The following is a 21,179-nucleotide window of genomic DNA, read 5'->3' as shown; positions in this document are numbered from 1 at the left end:
ATTTGGGGTTTGGCTCATGTCTTTTTCAGTATTAGCTCAAGATATTTAGGTATAGCAGGTAGTTTTCTGTCCCCATGTAGTAAAGGCATTTTGTCCTCATTGAGAAAGGCATGGACAAATTTCAGAATTCCTGTCTGTGACTACATAGACTATCAACTGCAACTGGAAAATACTTTATAACTGTTCCCTCCCTTTTTAGAAAAGAAAGTAATCTCTTTAATGCCGTTTTTTTTTCTTATTTCTTTCTCTTACCTAAGAAATTCTGATGGCTCTGGTAGCTCCGACAGTCTCATGAAGATAAAGCTTTGCTCTTCCCCATACCAAAGCTTTCGGAAGTCTCCGCTCTGGGGGGAGAAGGCTGAGACAGGTGTGCACCACGCCAGCAGCAACAAGAGCACCTCCCGGTACACCGTGTATGAAAGCCACATAGGGGAGTCGGTGGCACTGGAGCGGATCAGCCGTGGGCCGGATGGGCGCTTTGTGGTGGAGCCAGAGGCCCGTCTAAATTCAGGATTAATGGATGGCTTCCCTTATGCCACAGAGACAGAATTCTACCCAGAGTTCCACCCCCAGGACTCATTAGACCTAAGCCATACTTCTGAGGTTGGGCAAGAGACATACCTTCAGATCCACCCAGAGAGAGGATCAGGAACCTGGCAGGGGGAGGTGACTCTGAGGCCGAAGGCAACGGGCCAGGCCCGCAGAGAAGCCCAAGCCTCTGGGCATCGCCAAGGAAGGTACTTTGGCTACAGTGCTGGCAACTGTAGCAGCCCTGTGGATGAGCCCAATCCTCTATGCATTGTGGACATTAGCCCAGTGACTTTGCCTTACAGCAAGATCGAGGAGAGGAGGCGAGAGGCCAGCTCAATTGAGGAGAACTTCAGCAGGACAGTATCTTCCCTCAAAAACTCTGAACCCAAGGGCTGTACTTCCTTGAGTGGCTTGGCCAGCACCCCGTCCTTACAAAGCCAGAAAGAGCTGGGGTTTCAAACCAAAGGCAGCCAGCAGCGACTGAGCGCCTCTGTTCAGAGTGGCATTCTCCAATATCTCAGCCTCCCCTTCTTCAAAGAGATGAGTGTGGATGGGGACTGGCCACCTGAGAAGGACCCTTTACAGCAGGAGGATGCTTCACAGCTGAAGGCCCAGGGTAGCCAAACACTTCTAAACCTGGAAGACAAGACTTTGATTGGTGATGATAAACTGACAGAGAACCAAGGGCAGGAGAGGCCCAGTTCTCACTGTTGGACATCATGTCTTGATTATGTGGACACTAGCAACAACCAGAAGGCCCCTGAGCAGCTGGTGCCAAACAAATCTTTCCTTCAACCCCCAGAATCAAATTTGTGGCCTGTGAAGTCAGTTTTGCCTGATAGCCTACGGTGGACTAACTTTCCAAGTGAGTGTCCTAGTCAGCACCGGGTTGTGAAGCATTCTCAGTGGACCAATGACCAGCCACATCCAGAGCTTCCCAGGGATATCAAAGCAGAGTCAGTCTTCACAGTAGTCTCATCTAGTCAGGATGGACCTTTCCATGAACTCACAGAACTGAAAGCACTTGATAAGCAGAAGCCCCTGGGGGCCCCATTCCTACATGGTTCCCCTTCTGAGAAGGTCTTCAGGAGCAGCCTGACAAGTCAGAGCAGTGGCAGAGGAAGTGTGTCCTTCCTCAGGCCGCCCTCCCTAGCCCAGTCTTTAGGGGGTGGCTACTTTGGTTCACATTTGGGGGAGACAGCTAGCTGGCACAGCGGGGGAGGTTCACAGGGCTCTGGAGCTGAGGAGAGCCAGCAGAAAATGGAACCCTCTGTAGTCACTGTCAGTAAACGGTGAGTTGAAGCTTCTCCCAGGGGGTGGGGGAGGAGGGTGAAAAAGTCATTATTATTATTTGTAGCATTTGTATCCCACATTTTCCCACCAATTTGCAGGCTCAATGTGACTTACAATTATGCCGTAATGGCGATCGCCATTTCCGGGTAGAGAATTACAAATGGTATTGCATTAAGGCGCATACATGGTAAAGTTGAATACAATATGTTATTGCATAGAGGTTTCTGAGTGATAGAGTAAATTATAACATAAGTTAGATAATCAAGTATAGAAAATTCATTTCCGACATGAGAAATAAAGTGGTAGTGCGTATTGCGTAATTTTCATTAGTAGCAACAAGGTTATCAGTCAAGTGTAGAGAGTTCGGTTTTGTCTACTTCATGTAAAGTCTAGTTGTCTAGTATTTAGGATGGATCGTTATGGTATGCCTTCTTGAATAGGTCAGCTTTCAGTAGTTTTTGGAAGATTGTTAGGTCGTGCATTGTTTTTATAACCTTCGGTAGCGCGTTCCATAGTTGCGTGCATATGTAGGAGAAGCTGGATGCATATGTGGATTTATAAGTCCTTTACAGCTGGGGTAGTGGAGATTCAGGAATGTGCTTGCTGATCTTTTTGTGTTTCTAGTTGGCAGGTCTATGAGGTCTGACATATAGATTGGGGCTTCACTGTGAATGATTTTGTGGATCAGGGTGCAAACTTTGAACGCAATTTTTTCTTTTAGTGGGAGCCAGTGTAGTTTTTCTCTTAGGGGTTTGGCACTTTCGTATTTCGTTTTTCCAAATATGAGTCTGGCTGCTGTGTTTTGGGCAGTTTGAAGTTTCTTAATGATTTGTTCTTTCCTTCCGGCATAAATGGCGTTACAGTAATCTAGGTGGCTTAGCACCATTGATTGTACCAGGCTGAGGAATATTTCCCTTGGGAAGAAAGGTTTGATTCTTTTGAGTTTCCAAATTGAGTGGAACATTTTCTTTGCTGTATTTTTCGCATGGTTTTCGAGTGTGAGATTTCGGTCAATTGTAACTCCAAGAATTTTCAGACTGTCAGAAATAGGAAGGGTGTAGTCTGGGGTGTTTATGGTGGTGGGTTTGTTCGTGTTATATTGTGAGGAGAGAATGAGACATTGTGTCTTTTCTGCATTTAGCTTTAGTTGGAATGCATCTGCCCATGAATTCATTATTTGGAGGCTGTGTTTGATTTCATTTGTGATTTCGGTTAGATCGTGTTTGATCGTGACATCGTCTGCATAGATGAACGGGTTAAGTCCTTGGCTGGATAGCGATTTAGCTAAAGGTATCATTAAGTTAAAAAGGGTTTGTGAGAGCGGTGATCCGTATGGTACTCCGCATTCAGGTTTCCATGGTGATGACGTTTTTGAATTTGATGTCAATTGATATGTTCTTGCGGTTAGGAAGCCATTAAACCATCTAAGTACGTTTCCTCCAATCCCAAAGTATTCTAGGATGTTCGATAGTATTTGGTGGCTGACCAAGTCGAACGCACTGGACATGTCAAATTGTAGGAGAAGCACATTATTTCCGTTTGCAATTGTTTGAATGTGGTTAGGAGAGTGATTAGCACTGTTTCGGTGCTGTGGTTGGATTGAAATCCTGACTGTGATTCATGTAGTATTGTGAATTTGTTTAAGTAATCGGTAAGTTGTTTGGTTACCATACTTTCCATTAGTTTGACTAGCAGGGGGATGAGCAGGTAGACACAGAAATGATAAAAGAAATCAGAGACGCAAACAAAATGGGCAATGTGATAATAATGGGTGACTTCAATTATCCAAATATAGACTGGGTAAATGTAACATTGGGACACGCTAGAGAGGTACAATTCCTTGATGAAATCACGGACAGCTTTATGGAGCAGCTGGTGCAGGAGCCGACGAGAGAAGGAAAAATTCTAGACTTGGTCCTTAGTGGAGCACATGATCTGGTGAGGGACGTTATAGTACTTGGACCGCTTGATAATTGATATCAACCTTGAAGTAACTATACATAGGAAGTCAAATACGTTAGCGTTTAACTTTAAAAAAGGAGACTATGATAAAATGAGAAGAACGGTTAAAAAAAAAACTTAGGGGGGCAACTGAGAGGGTAAAAACTGTACAACAGGCATGGACGCTGTTCAAAAATACTGTCCTGGAGGCCAAACATATTTTGCAAATTAGAAAAGAAAGATGGAAGTCCAAAAGACAGCCGGCGTGGTTGAAAAGTGAGGTGAAGGAACCGTCTGAAAATAACAAGAAGCAGCATAAGGAATGTCAAAGCAAATGCAAGGCGCAGATAAAGAAGGCCAAGAGGGATTACGAAAAAAAGATAGCATTAGAGGCAAAAAAACATAGTAAAAATTTCTTTCGGTATATTAAAAGCAGGAAGCCGGCAAAAGAATCGGTTGGGCTGCTGGATGACCAAGGGGTAAAAGGGGCGATCAAGGAAGACAAAGACGTAGCGGAGAGATTCAATGAATTCTTTGTTTCGGTCTTCACCGAGGAAGATTTGGGTGGGATACCGGTGTCGGAAATGGTATTTCAAGCGGACGAGTCGGAGAAACTTACTGACTTCACGGTAAACCTGGAGGACGTAATGGGGCAGTTCAGCAAACCGAAGAGTAGCAAATCTCCTGGACCGGATGGTATTAATCCTAGAGTACTGATAAAACTGAAAAATGAGCTTGCGGAGTTACTGTTAGTGATATGCAATTTATCCTTAAAATCAAGCGTAGTACCGGAAGATTGGAGGGTGGCCAATGTAACGCCGATTTTTAAAAAAGGTTCCAGGGGAGATCCAGGAAATTATAGACCGGTGAGTCTGACATCGGTGCCAGGGAAAATGGTAGAGGCTATTATTAAAAACAAAATTACAGAGCACATCCAAGGAGTATTGTGTTCAGTTTTGGAGGCCGTATCTTGTTAAGGATGTAAAAAGAATTGAAGCGGTGCAAAGAAAAGCTATGAGAATGGTATGGGATTTGCGTTACAAAACGTATGAGGAGAGACTTTCTGAACTAAACATGTATACTCTGGAGGAAAGGAGAAGCAGGGGTGATATGATACAGACGTTCAAATATTTGAAAGGTATTAATCCGCAAACGAACCTTTTCCGGAGATGGGAAGGTGGTAGAATGAGAGGACATGAAATGAGATTGAAGAGGGGCAGACTCAAGAAAAATGTTAGGAAGTATTTTTTCACGGAGAGAGTAGTGGATGCTTGGAATGCTGTCCCGCGGGAGGTGGTGGAAATGAAAACGGTAACGGAATTCAAACATGCGTGGGATAAGCATAAAGGAATCCTGTGCAGAAGGAATGGATCCTCAGGAGCTTAGTCAAGATCGGAAGGCGGGGCTGGTGGTTGGGAGGCGGGGATAGTGCTGGGCAGACTTATACTGTCTATGCCAGAGCCGGTGGTGGAAGGCGGGGCTGTTGGTTGGGAGGCGGGGATAGTGCTGGGCAGACTTATACGGTCTGTGCCGGGGCTGGTGGTTGGGAGGCGGGGATAGTGCTGGGCAGACTTATACGGTCTGTGCCCTGAAGAACGCAGGTACAAATCAAAGTAGGGTATACACAAAATTAGCACATATGAGTTATCTTGTTGAGCAGACTGGATGGACCGTGCAGGTCTTTTTCTGCCATCATCTACTATGTTACTATGACATGGATTACTGAGACCAAGTCAGCATGGCTTTAGTGTGGGGAAATCTTGCCTGACCAATTTACTTCAGTTCTTTGAAGGAGTAAACAAACATGTGGACAAAGGGGAGCCGGTTGATATTGTGTATCTGTATTTTCAAAAGGCGTTTGACAAGGTACCTCATGAAAGCCTACAGAGGAAATTGGAGGGTCATGGGATAGGAGGAAATGTCCTATTGTGGATTAAAAACTGGTTGAAGGATAGGAAACAGAGAGTGGGGTTAAATGGGCAGTATTCACAACGGAGAAGGGTAGTTAGTGGGGTTCCTCAGGGTCTGTGCTAGGACCGCTGCTTTTTAATATATTTATAAATGATTTAGAGATGGGAGTAACTAGCGAGGTAATTAAATTTGCTGATGACACAAAGTTATTCAAAGTCGTTAATTCGCAAGAGGATTGTGAAAAATTACAGAAGGACCTTACGAGACTGGGAGACTGAGCGGCTATATGGCAGATGACGTTTAATGTGAGCAAGTGCAAGGTGATGCATGTGGGAACAAAGAACCGGAATTATAGCTACGTCATGCAAGGTTCCATGTTAGGAGTTACGGACCAAGAAAGGGATCTGGGTGTCGTCGTCAATAATACACTGAAGCCTTCTGCTCAGTGTGCTGCTGCGGCTAGGAAAGCAAATAGAATGTAGGGTGGTATTAGGAAAGGTATGGAAAACAGGTGTGAGGATGTTATAATGCCGTTGTATCGCTCCATGGTGCGACCGCACCTTGAATATTGTGTTCAATTCTGGTCGCCGCATCTCAAGAAAGATAGAATTGGAAAAAGTGCAGCGAAGGGCGACTAAAATGATAGCGGGGATGGGACGACTTCCCTATGAAGAAAGACTAAGGAGGCTAGGGCTTTTTAGCTTGGAAAAGAGACGGCTGAGGGGAGACATGATAGAGGTATATAAAATAATGAGTGAAGTGGAAGAGGTGGATGTGAAGCATCTGTTCACGCTTTCCAAAAATACTAGGACTAGGGGGCATGCGATGAAACTACAGTGTAGCAAATTTAAAACAAATCAGAGAAAATGTTTCTTCACCCAACGCATAATTAAACTCTGGAATTCGTTGCCGGAGAACGTGGTGAAGGCGGTTAGCTTGGCAGAGTTTAAAAAGGGGTTAGACAGGTTCCTAAAGGACAAGTCCATAAACCACTACTAAATGGACTTGGGAAAAATCCACAATTCCAGGAATAACATGTATAGAATGTACGTTTGGGAAGCTTGCCAGGTGCCCTTGGCCTGGATTGGCTGCTGTCGGGGACAGGATGCTGGGCTCGATGGACCCTTGTTTTCCCAGTGTTGTATTACTTATGTACTTATGATGCTACTGGGCAGTAGTTGGTTGTGTCATTTAATTTTTTCTTTAAATCTTTGGGTATAATGGTAATGGGAGAACTAGGACATTGTCCTTGTTGACAGAGCAGTTAATCATTCTTTCACCAAATAATGCAAAATAATTCTCTATATTAGTGAAGCCTTTGAAACAATTTTATAGGCAAAATCACTACCTCCTCACCTGGCTGGGCTTGGCTTCTGTTTTATTGACTACAGGAACTGCAGCTTCTGATTAGTTATGACTGACACCCTGTGGGCACTGCTGGTACTGTGGTCTCTGATTCATCCAGTATACTGACATGTTGTGGCAACCATTGGTATTGCACCCTTCAATTAACATGCTATATTGACACCCTATAGCTGATTGCAGCCCATGATGCATCTTGCGCTAGCCAGCGACTGCCAAATTATCTGTTATAAAGTGTGATGGCACTAGCAGGTTGTAAAGGAGCATAGGCCAGGTACTGAGTTAACTCATTCTCTCAGGCTCTGCCTCCTGTACAGAAACCAAAAGGAGCTCAGTCTCTAGTTCACACTGCTTCAGAAGCTGCTGCTATTATTGTAATTGGGACCAGGACAGCCTAAGTCTGTAAGAGAAAAGGTCTACAGAGAGGTAGCAGGAGAGAGGATAAAAATGTCAAAAGTATGGAGGAAATGGAAGAGAAGGTACATATAGGAGCAGCAGAGAAAATGATATGCTGTACAAAGGGATGAAAGGAATGTGACCTATTGAATGAAGTGTTTTGACATAAATGACCTTTGTGGTCAGAAAACTTTGATACGCCTAGGGATTATTCCATTATACTGTTACCTTGTGGTCACTACTGGAACTATAGTTTCTGATTAATGCTATACTGACATCTTTTGGCTGCTGCTGGTACTACAGTCTCTAATCAATCTGTTGTATTGATTCTGTGTACATGTAGCCTGTGATGCTTTTTTCACTGGCCCACAGCTGCCAAATCATCTGTTCTCAACTGCAGTCTGTAAGTCTTTTTAGGCAGACACATTGAATAATAGTATTTAGACAGAAATTGCTCTAGCTCTGTAATATATGTATGCTGAGAGTGGGTAAAGCTAGGTCACATACCAGGAGAAGAGTTTGTCTCATGTCCCAGCGTATGAGTTATCTTGAATAGCTGTGGTTTTGGCTTAATTTTTCATGCAACAAACCCCGGCAGTGTTTGTGCTGTCCTGCCCTCCCCCCCCCCCCCCCCACTACCAGTTTTCAACAGCATCTTTGACTTAGCATGCTGACCTTTGACCTCTGCAGGAGGAACACTTCAGTGGATGAGAACTATGAGTGGGATTCAGAGCTCCCGGTGGAGTTAGATATTCTCGAGGCACTGCAGCTGTACCGCAGCGGGACCCCAAAGAGACCCGTATCCAGCCTGGTCACACAGGATCTGCAGAAACAAGGTAAAGGCACAGGGTACTGTGTGCACACGGAAGGTTGTGAGCTCATTGGGTGGTGGAGCGGGAGGACAAAAGAAGGACCTAAGAGTCAATGTCCTCATAAGAAAGAGCTGAATGAGATGAGAGCATAAGACGAGAGGCAGCATGTGATGAAAAACAAAAAAAACAGGTGAAGTGGTGAGAGAGTTTGATGGCTCCCTGATGAGAGCAGGATGTGATTGTGCTTTAGGTTGCCCAGGAAAGGGAGTTGGAGAGAGAATGCTTGAGCTAACCATGAAACAATGAGCACAGAAGGGAAACCGAGCAGCCAGGAGCAGGGGTCTCAGTAGTGGCCTGACTTCCACATACCATGCAGTGGGGTCCGAGCCGTCCTTCCTCCACCCCCCCATCTCCCCATGTGAGAGAGAGCATGACATGCCCTTCCTCCAACAGAGCTACCACCCAGATGCAGTGAGCTGATTATCAGGAGAGCGGATGTGAAACTTTGCCTAATGAGGGGCTGTTTCCTTCTCTGATGAAATCTGTGTACTGCAGAGTGGGTCCACCCTGCATCGCCGAGCACATTTCAACCCACTCCCTGCTGCTGTAGTCTCTTCTCCCCATCTCTGTTCCCTACATATCTCACTTCCACATTGTCCTGTCCCCATCTCCATCTCCTGTACAGCGCCCCCCACCACCACCGCACTGCTGCAGCCTCCTTTCCCCATCTCCATGTCCTGCACACTTCACCTCCTCCTCCCCAGCTGCAGCAACCTCCTTGCACACCTCACTCCTGCAACCCTGCTGCCACAGCCTCTCCTCCCCATTTCCATCCCCTGCACAATTCACTCCTGCACCCCACTACTGCAGCCTTCTCTCTCCACCTCTATCCCCTGCATACCTTACCCCTCGCCCCAGCAGCTTCAGCCTCCTATCCCTTCACCCACCTCACTGCTGCAGCCTCAGCTCCCTCATCTCTTTTCTCTGCAACCTCATCCTCCAGCCCAAGCTGCTGCAGCATACTTCACTCCATGCTGACGTAGCTTTTTCTGCCAACCTCCATCCCCTGCATACTTTACCCCGTGTTGCTGCATCCTCCCCATCCCACACCAGTCTCCTCTCCCCAGTCTCATCCCCTTTGTACCTCATGCTGTAGTCTCCTCTCCCTGTTCCTGTCCCTGTGTGCTTGGATCGTGGTGCTCAGTCAGCATTAATGCCAGCACTGTCTTTGTAGAAAATGCTGGTTTAGGCCAGGAGTTTTATCTTGGGATTTCTTCCTGCCACCTGAAGTTCATTACCATGACTGCTCAGATCTTTGCATCCTTTTAATCTGGTTCTATCAGCGATATCAGTGGTCCAGTGCAGCACTGGTGATACAGTCTCTTTAGGGTGCTTTCAGTAACTCACTTTCCCCTTGGTGATGTCAGTGGCGTACCGAGGGTGGGGCGGTGAGGGCGGTCTGCCCTGGGTGTAGAGAGCAGCCGCGCGGCTGCTCTCAGTAGGTAAGAATGCACCCTGGGGGGAGGGGGGCTTGGGTGATACGCTAGGGGGGATGTTGATGCGCCGGGGGGGGGGGGGCGGTGGTGGTGTCGTGCTGCACCCGGGGGGAGGGGGTTTGCAGCGGCGATCTGCCCCAGGTGGCAGCCGACCAAGGATTGTCACTGTGTGATGTCACTGCTCTGGCTCCCCAAGAATAACTCTGGTGAGTTAGTTCTTCTGAATAAAGCTACTTTGGGTAGACCTGCATACAAATTCTCATATGGAATCAGACACCCACTTCCTCCTTCATATCCCTAAGCCTGCAAAGCTTTTAGGATTGTAATTGCCATGCCAAACAAGATATTCCACTGGCTCATGTTCCATGCATTTTCTGAATTCTGTTATCGTGCGCTGCCTCTGTTGGATTTTTCTGAAGATCCTCTCTTCAGCTCAATACTAACACCGACTGAAACCAGGTTTGCACCAGGTTAGTGTGCACATTATTGCTCGAATGGTTTCAGCGTAGATCTCAATTGAATGTAATCATTAGGTACCTCACAGCAATGCCCAAAAGGTTTCCTAAGCGTGTTTATTGCGGAAAACTTTTCACCAGATCCGGGGCAGTGTTAAATGGGTTGGTTGAGAAAAGAGATGTCAGAGCGGCACACCTTCTCTCCCTTCAACCAGGCCACCCTATCCCAGACAAGCTTCCCCCCCCCCCCCCCCCATAATCATACTGCATTTTAACTTTTACAGTCATTCAGAGTAATGTTTTGGTCTGGGGCTTAACATAGTAAATGATGGCAGATAAAGACCTGAACAGTCCATCCAGGGCCGGTCTTAGCAAGTGCGGGGCCCTATGCAGACCAATTTGGTGGGGCCCCATCCTAGCCCCGCCCCCGCCCATTGATAAGATTATTCAATTTTTAGAAAATTTTTTATTTATGAAATTTCAAATAAAGACAAATGAAGCTAAACTTGTACAGAAAAACTGATTGAAATAATAAGCACAATGCTATCATGAAACCCCCCCTCCCAAGAAATTATTCAGTTCAAGTCCACAATTAGTAGTTCCAATTCTCATAACCCTGGGGGGGTCAGAGGTGCGGACACACAATCTCTCCACTGCAAAACACTATACACAAACTTGTGCAAAAACACAGTCAGAACCTTACCAAACCATAACAGCACTAATTCCAAGGACAGGACGAGCTACAACCTTATGCATGGAAAGGCAGAACTGTAATTACACCGGGCTCTAAAACACCAGTACACTACCTAATGAAAAACAAAACAAAAAGGGCTGCAAATACTACACGCTAGCAGGATACTGTACCTTGATCACACATGAAAAACACATGACACAACAAATATGAAGGCAAAATACTGAATGGAAAGTTACCTCAAGAAGTCAGACTCAGCATGCAGCAATACTAGAAAAATTGAAACTTACATGCAAAATATCACAGATGCACATTTCTAAAAGCTGACATATTCCAATTAATAAATTCTGAATAAAATACTTTTTTTCTACCTTTGTTGTCTGATCATTTAGTTTTTCTATTCGCTTTGGTCCCAGTGTCTTCTGTTTTATGCAGTGTCTTCTTTCTGTTTGATATTTTTTCTCTCACCGTGTCCACCACACTCCTGTGTCCTTATGTGTTCTGTCTACCATCTGTAGCCCCCTGTCCCTATCCTTTCTCCAGTTTCAGCATCTGCCTTCAAAGTGTTCCGATCCAGCCCTTAAATTCAACAATGTGCCCTCCATCCACATCCAGCATTTCTCCTCTCTCCCCTCCACTCCATTTCCAGCAATTTCTCCTCTCCCTGGGCCCTGCCATCCCATCCAAGTCCATCCTTGGCCCTCTCTATCCAACCCTCCTCCATCCACATCCAGCAATTCTCCTCTCTCCCCTCCCCTCCATTTCCAGCAATTTCTCCTCTCTCTGGGCCCTGCCATCCCATCCAAGTCCATCCTTGGCCCTCTCTGCCCTTCCCTCCTCCATCCACATCCAGCAATTCTCCTCTCTCCCCTCCCCTCCATTTCCAGCAATTTCTCTTCTCCCTGGGCCCTGCCATCCCATCCAAGTCGAGAGCCTTGAATCAAATAGATTGAAAATTCTGCAGGAAGCAAAACACTCCTTGGAATCACTGTGGATTGAAATTCCATGTGCAAAGGGGAAAAGGATAGTGATAGGAGTGTACTACCGTCCGCCTGGCCAGGACGAACAGACGGATGCGGAAATGTTAAAGGAAATCAGGGACGCAAACAAACTGGGCAACACAATAATAATGGGGGATTTCAATTACCCGCATATAGACTGGGTTAATGTAACATCTGTACACGTAAGGGACATAAGATTTCTTGATGAAATCAAGGACAGCTTCATGGAACAGCTAGTTCAGGAGCCGACAAGAGAAGGAAAAATACTAGACTTAGTCCTTAGTGGTGCTCATGATCTAGTGCAGGGGGTAACGATACGAGGGCCGCTTGATAACAGTGATCATAATATGATCGGTTTTGATATTGGCATTGAAGGAAGTGAAACTAGGAAATCAAGTACGCTAGCGTTTAACTATAGAAAAGGTGATTACGACAAAATGAGAAAAATGGTGAAAAAAAGACTGAAAGGAGCAGCTCGCAGAGTAAAAAACTTGCATCAGGCGTGGATGCTGTTTAAAAACACCATCCTGGAGGTTCAGGACAAATATATTCCACGTATTAGAAAAAAGGGAAAAAAGACTAAACGTCAGCCGGCGTGGCTAAACAGTAAGATAAAGGAAATCATTAGAGCCAAAAAACAATCCTTCAGAAAGTGGAGAAGAGAACCAACTGAAAGTAACAGGATAGATCATAAGGAATGCCAAGCCAAATGCAAAGCGGAGATAAGGAGGGCAAAAAAGGACTTTGAGAAGAAATTAGCGTTGGAAGCAAAAATACATAGTAAAAACTTTTTTAGATACATTAAAAGCAGGAAACCGGCCAAAGAGTCGGTTGGGCCGCTGGACGAAAATGGTGTTAAAGGGGCGATCAAGGAGGACAAAGCCGTAGCGGAGAAATTAAATGAATTCTTTGCTTCGGTCTTCACCGAGGAGGATTTGGGGGGGACACCGGTGCCGGAAAGAATATTTGAAGCGGGGGAGTCGGAGAAACTAAACAAATTCTCTGTAACCTTGGAGGATGTAATGGGTCAGTTCAGCAAGCTGAAGAGTAGTAAATCACCGGGACCTGATGGTATTCATCCCAGAGTATTAATAGAACTAAAAAATGAACTTGCGGAGCTACTGTTAGAAATATGCAATCTGTCCCTAAAATCGAGTGTAATACCGGAAGACTGGAGGGTAGCCAATGTTACTCCGATTTTTAAGAAAGGTTCCAGAGGAGATCCGGGAAATTATAGACCGGTGAGTCTGACGTCGGTGCCGGGCAAGATGGTGGAGGCTATTATTAAGAATAAAATTGCAGAGCATATACAAAAACATGGACTGATGAGACAAAGTCAGCACGGATTTAGTGAAGGGAAGTCTTGCCTCACCAATCTAATGCATTTTTTTGAGGGGGTAAGCAAACATGTGGACAATGGGGAGCCGGTTGATATTGTATATCTGGATTTTCAGAAGGCGTTTGACAAAGTGCCGCACGAAAGACTCCTGAAGAAATTGCAGAGTCATGGAATCGGAGGTAGGGTATTATTATGGATTAAGAACTGGTTGAAAGATAGGAAGCAGAGAGTAGGATTGCGTGGCCAGTATTCTCAGTGGAGGAGGGTAGTTAGTGGGGTCCCGCAGGGGTCTGTGCTGGGTCCGTTGCTTTTTAATGTATTTATAAATGACCTAGAGATGGGAATAACTAGTGAGGTAATTAAATTCGCCGATGACACAAAATTATTCAGGGTCGTCAAGTCGCAGGAGGAATGTGAACGATTACAGGAGGACCTTGCGAGACTGGGAGAATGGGCGTGCAAGTGGCAGATGAAGTTCAATGTTGACAAGTGCAAAGTGATGCATGTGGGTAAGAGGAACCCGAATTATAGCTACGTCTTGCAAGGTTCCGCGTTAGGAGTTACGGATCAAGAAAGGGATCTGGGTGTCGTCGTCGATGATACGCTGAAACCTTCTGCTCAGTGTGCTGCTGCGGCTAGGAAAGCGAATAGAATGTTGGGTGTTATTAGGAAGGGTATGGAGTCCAGGTGTGCGGATGTTATAATGCCGTTGTATCGCTCCATGGTGCGACCGCACCTGGAGTATTGTGTTCAGTACTGGTCTCCGTATCTCAAAAAAGATATAGTAGAATTGGAAAAGGTACAGCGAAGGGCGACGAAAATGATAGTGGGGATGGGACGACTTTCCTATGAAGAGAGGCTGAGAAGGCTAGGGCTTTTCAGCTTGGAGAAAAGACGGCTGAGGGGAGATATGATAGAAGTGTATAAAATAATGAGTGGAATGGATCGGGTGGATGTGAAGCGACTGTTCACGCTATCCAAAAATACTAGGACTAGAGGGCATGAGTTGAAGCTACAGTGTGGTAAATTTAAAACGAATCGGAGAAAATTTTTCTTCACCCAACGTGTAATTAGACTCTGGAATTCATTGCCGGAGAACGTGGTACGGGCGGTTAGCTTGACGGAGTTTAAAAAGGGGTTAGATAGATTCCTAAAGGACAAGTCCATAGACCGCTATTAAATGGACTTGGAAAAATTCCGCATTTTTAGGTATAACTTGTCTGGAATGTTTTTACGTTTGGGGAGCGTGCCAGGTGCCCTTGACCTGGATTGGCCACTGTCGGTGACAGGATGCTGGGCTAGATGGACCTTTGGTCTTTCCCAGTATGGCACTACTTATGTACTTATGTACATCCTTGGCCCTCTCTGCCCTTCCCTCCTCCATCCACATCCAGCAATTCTCCTCTCTCCCCTCCCCTCCATTTCCAGCAATTTCTCCTCTCCCTGGGCCCTGCCCTCCCATCTGTTCCTCTCTCCCCCTCCATTCACCCATGTATCCAGCAATTCCCCTCTCTCCCTGAGCCCTGCCATCCCATCCATGTCCCTCTTTCCCCTGCCCGCCCTCTTCTCTCCCCCACGATCGATCATCGATCCCTTTCCTTTTTTGCTTTTAAATTTACCTCCAGTCCGGCAGCGTCAGTGAAAGCGCTCCCAGCCAGCAAAAGTGCTTCTCTTCGCTGTGTCCCGCCTTCTTCTGACGTCATGACGTCAGAAGAAGGCGGGACACAGCGAAGAGAAGCGCTTTTACTGGCTGGGAGCGCTTTCACTGACGCTGCTGGACTGGAGGTAAATTTAAAAGCAAAAAAGGAAAGGGATCGATGATCGATCGTGGGGGAGAGAAGAGGGCGGGCAGTTCGGACGAGCGGCGGGGATCCCCGGGAGGAACTAGGTCAAGGCTGAGTGAGGCGCGCGGGGCCCTATGCGGCCGTCTCGGTCGCCTCGGCCTAAGACCGGCCCTGAGTCCATCCAGTCTGCCCAACAAAATAACTCATCTTACATGGTATGTGATACTTTATATGTATAAAGATTTCTCAGTGTCTTCTTGTTTTTTGTTTGTTCTGGGTGTTCAGCCTGGTGCAGTGTGTGTCACAGTGAGTCCCCAATGGTCCCCAAATTAGTGCGATTTTGAGCTATTATTATTGCTGGGGCAAACTATAAGAAACTGTTAATGATGAGAGAGAGAGTCCGAGATGTTCCATTTTACAGGTGGGTAGAGCCCCAGCAGCAGAGAAGCGAATGGGTCTGTCTGAAACATTAACCCTGTCTGCTCTGAATCTAGTCTGATGTGGCTGTTTTCTGCTATAAGTGAGAGTGACAGGCCCAAGAATGGTGGTAGAGCTTGGTTTAGAACTCAGAGAGATTAATTTGCTGGATTTGGCAGAGCTGGGATTGGATCCAACATCACTGTATGTTCCTTGACTTGTGTACATTGCAAATATCTCTCCCATCGCCCAATTCTCCCAGCACAGCCTAAACATTCCCCAGTGCTGGAGTAATCCTAAGGTGCAAATTGATTCAGGGAATAAGACCACCCCACCAGCCAGAGATGGAGACTCCCACCATCTGTGCTACTGCATTTTATGGCAAGAGGCCTGGGAAGATCCTGACCCCCAGCATGGAGGAGTCAGATATAAAAATAGACTGAGAAATGTCAGTAATAAAACCCATTCTCGGCCCTCCAGATCTCAGAGTGACTCAGTACCAGCAGCGGATTTGGCCGGAGCCTGTGCTTCTGTAAAGTAAATACCATTTTCTCCGAGGACAAGCAGGCTGCTTGTTCTCACATATGGGTGACGTCCACGGCAGCCCCAGGTCCGGAAAATCTTCCTAGCAACAAAAGTTGCTAAAAGCCTTTGGGTGCGCGCACCGTGCATGCGTGGCCATCTTCCCGACCGTCGCGCGAGAGTCCCGCTTCAGTCTTCTTTTTTCCGCGGTCAAGAGCGGCTGTTTACGGCGGTTCTGTGCCCCAGAAAAGAAGAGCCTTCGTCTTAGCCGGCTTTTTGCCGTTTTTTTTTTTCTCCGTTTTTGTGCTCATGAACGAGCTGTTTCGTTTTTTCTTTGAAAAAAATTTTTTTCCCTTAGTTTCTTTAGTTTAGCCCTCAAGTTTTCTTTCGTTGTCGTGTGCGGCCATTTTGGCCGCCCGTACGGGTTTTCTCCCTTTTTTGTGCCTTTCCTTTGGCACCATCGAGAATTTTGATTTCGCCGCCGCTATTTTTCCGTCGATGACATCGAGGCTCGCCAGTGGCTTCAAGAAGTGCATTCGGTGCAACCGGGCAATCTCAGGCACCGACCCTCACGCGTGGTGTATCCAGTGCCTTGGGCCTGACCATCGCCCATGCACATGTAAGTTGTGTCTTAGCCTTAAAACGCGGACACAAGCGTCGAGACAAGCTCAACGGGAACGCCTGTTTGGAACTTTGCCGGGTACTTCGGCAACGACAGCGGTACTGAGATCGTCGGCGGTGTCGATGTCAGCACTGGAGAGTGCATTGACCTCGGGAGCGCTGGTAATGGCTGTCCAAGACCATCACATTCTGGCAGCAGTGAACCATCGAGTGGGTCTCCACCTGCTTCGAGGGCTCCTGCGGTACAGGCCCATCGGGACCGACCCCTTTCGGACCCGACCCCGAGGAGGCATGTGGATTCCACGTCCTCCTCGTCGGTACCGAGATGTGCCTTGGGCGAAGGCAAAGAAGCACCGTCACCGGCACCCGTGAAGCGTCGACACCAGGAGAACCGCTCACCCTCCATACAAGAGGTGTCAATGGCGCCGGTCTCCGGACAGCCTGGTACCGCCTCCTCCTCGGCAGATTCTGGCCTCAACTCCTGTACCGACTCCACAGCTTTTCTCTACAGACATTCTTGATGAGCGCCTCCGAGCCATTCTTCCAGGGATCCTGGAAGGGCTGCTGCGTCTGTTCCGGTACCGGGGGTGCTTGCACTGTCAGTACCGTCGATAGATGTGGTGGCTGGCTCCCCCGCCTGTGGTAAGGCCCTCGACGTCGGTGCCGCTTGCGGCATCAGCCTCGGTTCCCCCCCGAGTTGACTCGACGTTGATGGAGGGAGCTTCATCGCCGCCGGCACGGGAGTCAACTTCTTGGCATCGCCATCGAGGACATAGCTCCTCGGCGTCGAGACGGGCTCGGCTTCGGATTGCAGTCAGAGAACTCCTGTCCAATACCGAAGGAGAGGCCTCATGGGAGGCAGAGGAAGATCCAACATATTTTTCTTCAGAGGAGTCTTGTGGCCTTCCCTCTGACCCTACTCCTTCGCCAGAGAGAAAGCTTTCTCCCACGGAGAGTATGTCTTTCTCATATTTGTCCGGGAAATGTGTATGGCCATTCCCTTCCCGGTGGTAACTGAGGATGAGCCCAGGGCTGAGATGTTCAAGATCCTGGACTATCCTTTGCCACCTAAGGAGTCATCCACTGTTCCTCTACATAATGTCCTCAAACAGACACTGTTAAGAAACTGGATGAAACCAATTATCTAACTCTACCATTCCTAGGATCCACGGGGACCCGGAGTTGATGAAGACCCAGTTGCCTCATGACTCGGGCGTTGTGGATTCTGCTCTCAAGAGTACGAGAGATTTCGCCTTGGCGCCCCCGGGACGGGAGGCTCGGACTTTGGACTCTTTTGGGAGGAAGGCCTACCAGTCAGCTATGCTCATCTCCAAAATCCAGTCCTACCAGCTCTACACGAGCATTCACTTGCGGAACAATGTGAAGCAACTGGCGGACTTCTTAGTCGATCAGCTCCCTTCGGAGCAGGCCAGGCCTTTTCATGAGGTGGTCAGGCAGCTAAAGGCGTGTCATAAATTCCTGTCCAGGGGTACTTACAATTTGTGGTGTCCAGGGCCACTGCTCAGGGTGTATAGTGATGCACAGACTCTCATGACTGCGTGCCTCTGACCTCGACAATCGGGTCCAGCATCGGCTTGCGGATGTTTCTTGCCGGGGAACCTTGGGGGCTACTGCTGTGCTTTGTATCCTCAGAGCCTCCAAGCAGTGTCACACTGCTGCAACCAAACCATGAGCACAGCACAGACAGCTGAAGAGAAGATATGTAGGCATCAGAATGACACATGAGGTATTGAAGAGGGTGATAACATTGAAATGTTTTCAGGTGAAGATGTGATAGGAAGCTGGCAGTTTTCCCAGGATATCCTAACCTCTACACCTCTACCCAGGAAATCTTGACTGCACCAACTTGACATTTCGTTCTTTAGATTATCAGTAGAAATCAAACAAAATAAAACATGGAAAAGAAAATAAGATGATACCTTTTTTATTGGACATAACTTAATACATTTCTTGATTAGCTTTCGAAGGTTGCCCTTCTTCGTCAGATCGGAAATAAGCTTATTTCCGATCTGACGAAGAAGGGCAACCTTCGAAAGCTAATCAAGAAATGTATTAAGTTATGTCCAATAAAAAAGGTATCTTATTTTCTTTTCCATGTTTTATTTTGTTTGATTTCTATTGATAACCTTAAGAGTGGACTAACACGGCTACCACACATTTCTTTAGATTGTAAGTTCCTTTGAGCAGGGACCGGCCTTCTTTGTGTATTTTGTACAGTGCTGCGTAACCCTAGTAGCGCTCTAGAAATGTTAAGTAGTAGTAGTAGATATCCTCATTGCCACAATGCGAGGGAGTTGAGGGGGACAGGGGTAGTGTCTGTGCATAATGTGTTGACATGCTCTGACATTATTTAATTTTCCATGCAATCCAACTCACCTCTTTTTTCCATCCTCCCACTTCAACCTTAATAGTTTTAAGGTTAGAGAATTCTTTTATTTTCGGTATATTAAATAAAATTGAACTATAATGTTGCTAAATGATATGATGGCACTTCAACTCTCTTTTTCTCTCGTTTAAGCTTAAAATAGGGCTAACTCATTTCTTCTGGTGTATGGAGCTGCATCTTTGTGACTGTGTAAATGCTCTGTCCACATACTAGGAAATCTTGTTTTTCCCTGAAGGACTCATTTGGTAAAAGAAGATACAGCTCACTGCTTTCCTCTTTCTACTCTGCAAGCTGAAGGCATCACCTCCTGCCAGCAGGAAGGGCAACAGGATGTGGTTTTTGTAAATGTTGGCTTGCAACTTCCTTCTGCAGAAAAACCCGTAGGCAGGGCTAGAAGGTTGAGGTTGCAGGATCCACTTTTGCTGGCTGAATTTTTAATCCAGTCCTGGCTTTACCCCATGGCATGCAGGGAGTAACAATCCTACTGTTCTCTGGGAAATCATTATTACAAGCCTGTGCACGCAAGCAGAATAAAGCCCGTCCGTCCGTTAAAGCAATCTGGCAGCTCTCATTTCACTTCGGTGGTCAGAGCATTTGCAAACCACAGCCTGGGCCTGGCAGCAGTTACAGATCTAGGAAAGACAAGCTCAAAACAAAAGTCTACCCAGAGTATCTGAACTCATAGACAGATCCTTTTCCACAGAGTCCCTGAACAGAGCAGCTCAGGGAGTCATACGAACACAGATTAATACTTCCTTATCTTTCTTGTTACAGGTTTGAGAACTCCCAGGGAAGACTGTGGATCTGCAACCAAGTCTAGCTCCGTGGACACCCTGGCTTTCTCTCACACGCACACTCTGACTAGCCCTGAGGCCCGCTGTGCAGCTCTGAGAGAGGAGTTTCTTGCATACCAGCGACAGAAAGAAGAGGCACAGGAGGTACACATGAGTAGCAGAGACTACGACGAATGCTACGAACAGGCAACATTACTCTGACAGGCACCTTCCTGTGAATGTCCTTTTGCCATTTCTGGCTGCATGTGCCAGTGCAGTCTCTCCATTCTCCCATCCTGTCACTCTGCCTACTTGCATTTAACCAACAGAGGGTTAAGACATGGATGATAAAGAGATGACCCAGAGGGCAACCTTGGCCATAAATGTCCGAAGCTCATTCTGTCCACCAAGATCTGCCACAAGCAGTGCATGCAGAAATAACTCATGCATATGAATTAGTGATAATACTAAACCAGACCAAGTTGCAGATTCAGGAACTGGAGTTGGACAACTCCTCTTAGAATAAGAGATTAGGGTATTTTATGTATACTCTATCTGCAGGAACCAGAAGTTAAATGGTCCTCCCTGTATCCTCTTCCTGTACCCACACCCATCCCTCTAAAAATCCCTGTGCTCACTGTATGTGTGCCATTAAGACTGTAAGCTCCATGGACCAGGGACTCTCTTGTTTGTGTGTCTGTACAGTGCTCTGTACCCCTTGCACCACTATGCAAATGTTTATTAATAGTAACACTGGTTTCAAAGGAGGTGGACTCAGGGATAAACATCAGTGAATATTCCTTCATAGAAAGGGTGACGGATACATGGAACAGCCTCCCAGGAATTCTGATGAAAGCAGGAATAGTGACAGAAGTCTGAAAAGCCAGGGACAAGCACATGGCCGGGGTGAAGGAAGTGGCCTAGTGGCTATATCAATGGACTAAGAACCAAGGAAGGCAGAGTTCAAATCCTGTGTCTGCCACTGCCACTCCTTGTGACCTGGGGCAAGCCACTTTATCTGTCATTGCTACTTAGATTGTAAGCTCTTGTACCTGAATGAATTTCACCACTGTAGAGCACTGTGGGCTAGATGCACTAAGCTTTCCGAGCCAGCAACGTGGGTTTTAAACTGGTTTTAGCCAGTTTAACGTGCAAGTAGTAAACAGGGACATGCACAAAAGGGCATTTTCCTGTCACGGTAGCAGCTAACGAAAACGGAATGCAAATGATCCAAAGGCTATTATAATGAGCTGCACTACCGTTTTCCAATCCCCTTACCGTGGAAAACCTAATGGGAGGTCTACACCTCTTGTTGGGGCAAAGGAAAGAATCAGAAGAAAACAAATGTCGTTAGGGATGTCCTTTTTGGACGTCCTTCACTCAAAAAAAAAAAACCCTCTAAAAAGACGTCCTTTTTGGACGTCCTT

At 46.7% G+C, this 21,179-nt stretch overlaps 1 protein-coding gene across 3 annotated transcripts in view; it reads left to right on the top strand.

Annotated features, from left to right (window-relative positions):
• Positions 1-20,073, top strand: part of IGSF9 (immunoglobulin superfamily member 9) — a 148,227-nt gene extending 128,154 nt beyond the window's left edge. For 2 of the 3 annotated variants that reach the window (XM_030187925.1, XM_030187924.1), the window contains exons 19-21: positions 258-1,823; positions 8,125-8,270; positions 19,754-20,073. In XM_030187925.1, the coding sequence (XP_030043785.1) occupies positions 258-1,823; positions 8,125-8,270; positions 19,754-19,974 (1,933 nt within the window). In that variant the 3' untranslated portion in view covers positions 19,975-20,073. Of the gene's footprint in view, positions 1-257; positions 1,824-8,124; positions 8,271-19,753 lie in introns of those variants that run through there. The other variant, XM_030187926.1, reaches the window with a different exon arrangement.
• The last annotated feature ends 1,106 nt before the right edge of the window (positions 20,074-21,179 follow it).

The sequence above is a fragment of the Microcaecilia unicolor genome, chromosome 14, assembly GCF_901765095.1.
Source record: "Microcaecilia unicolor chromosome 14, aMicUni1.1, whole genome shotgun sequence".
In the NCBI taxonomy this organism is placed as follows: domain Eukaryota; kingdom Metazoa; phylum Chordata; class Amphibia; order Gymnophiona; family Siphonopidae; genus Microcaecilia; species Microcaecilia unicolor.
This window is presented reverse-complemented; position numbering and strand designations above follow the sequence as displayed.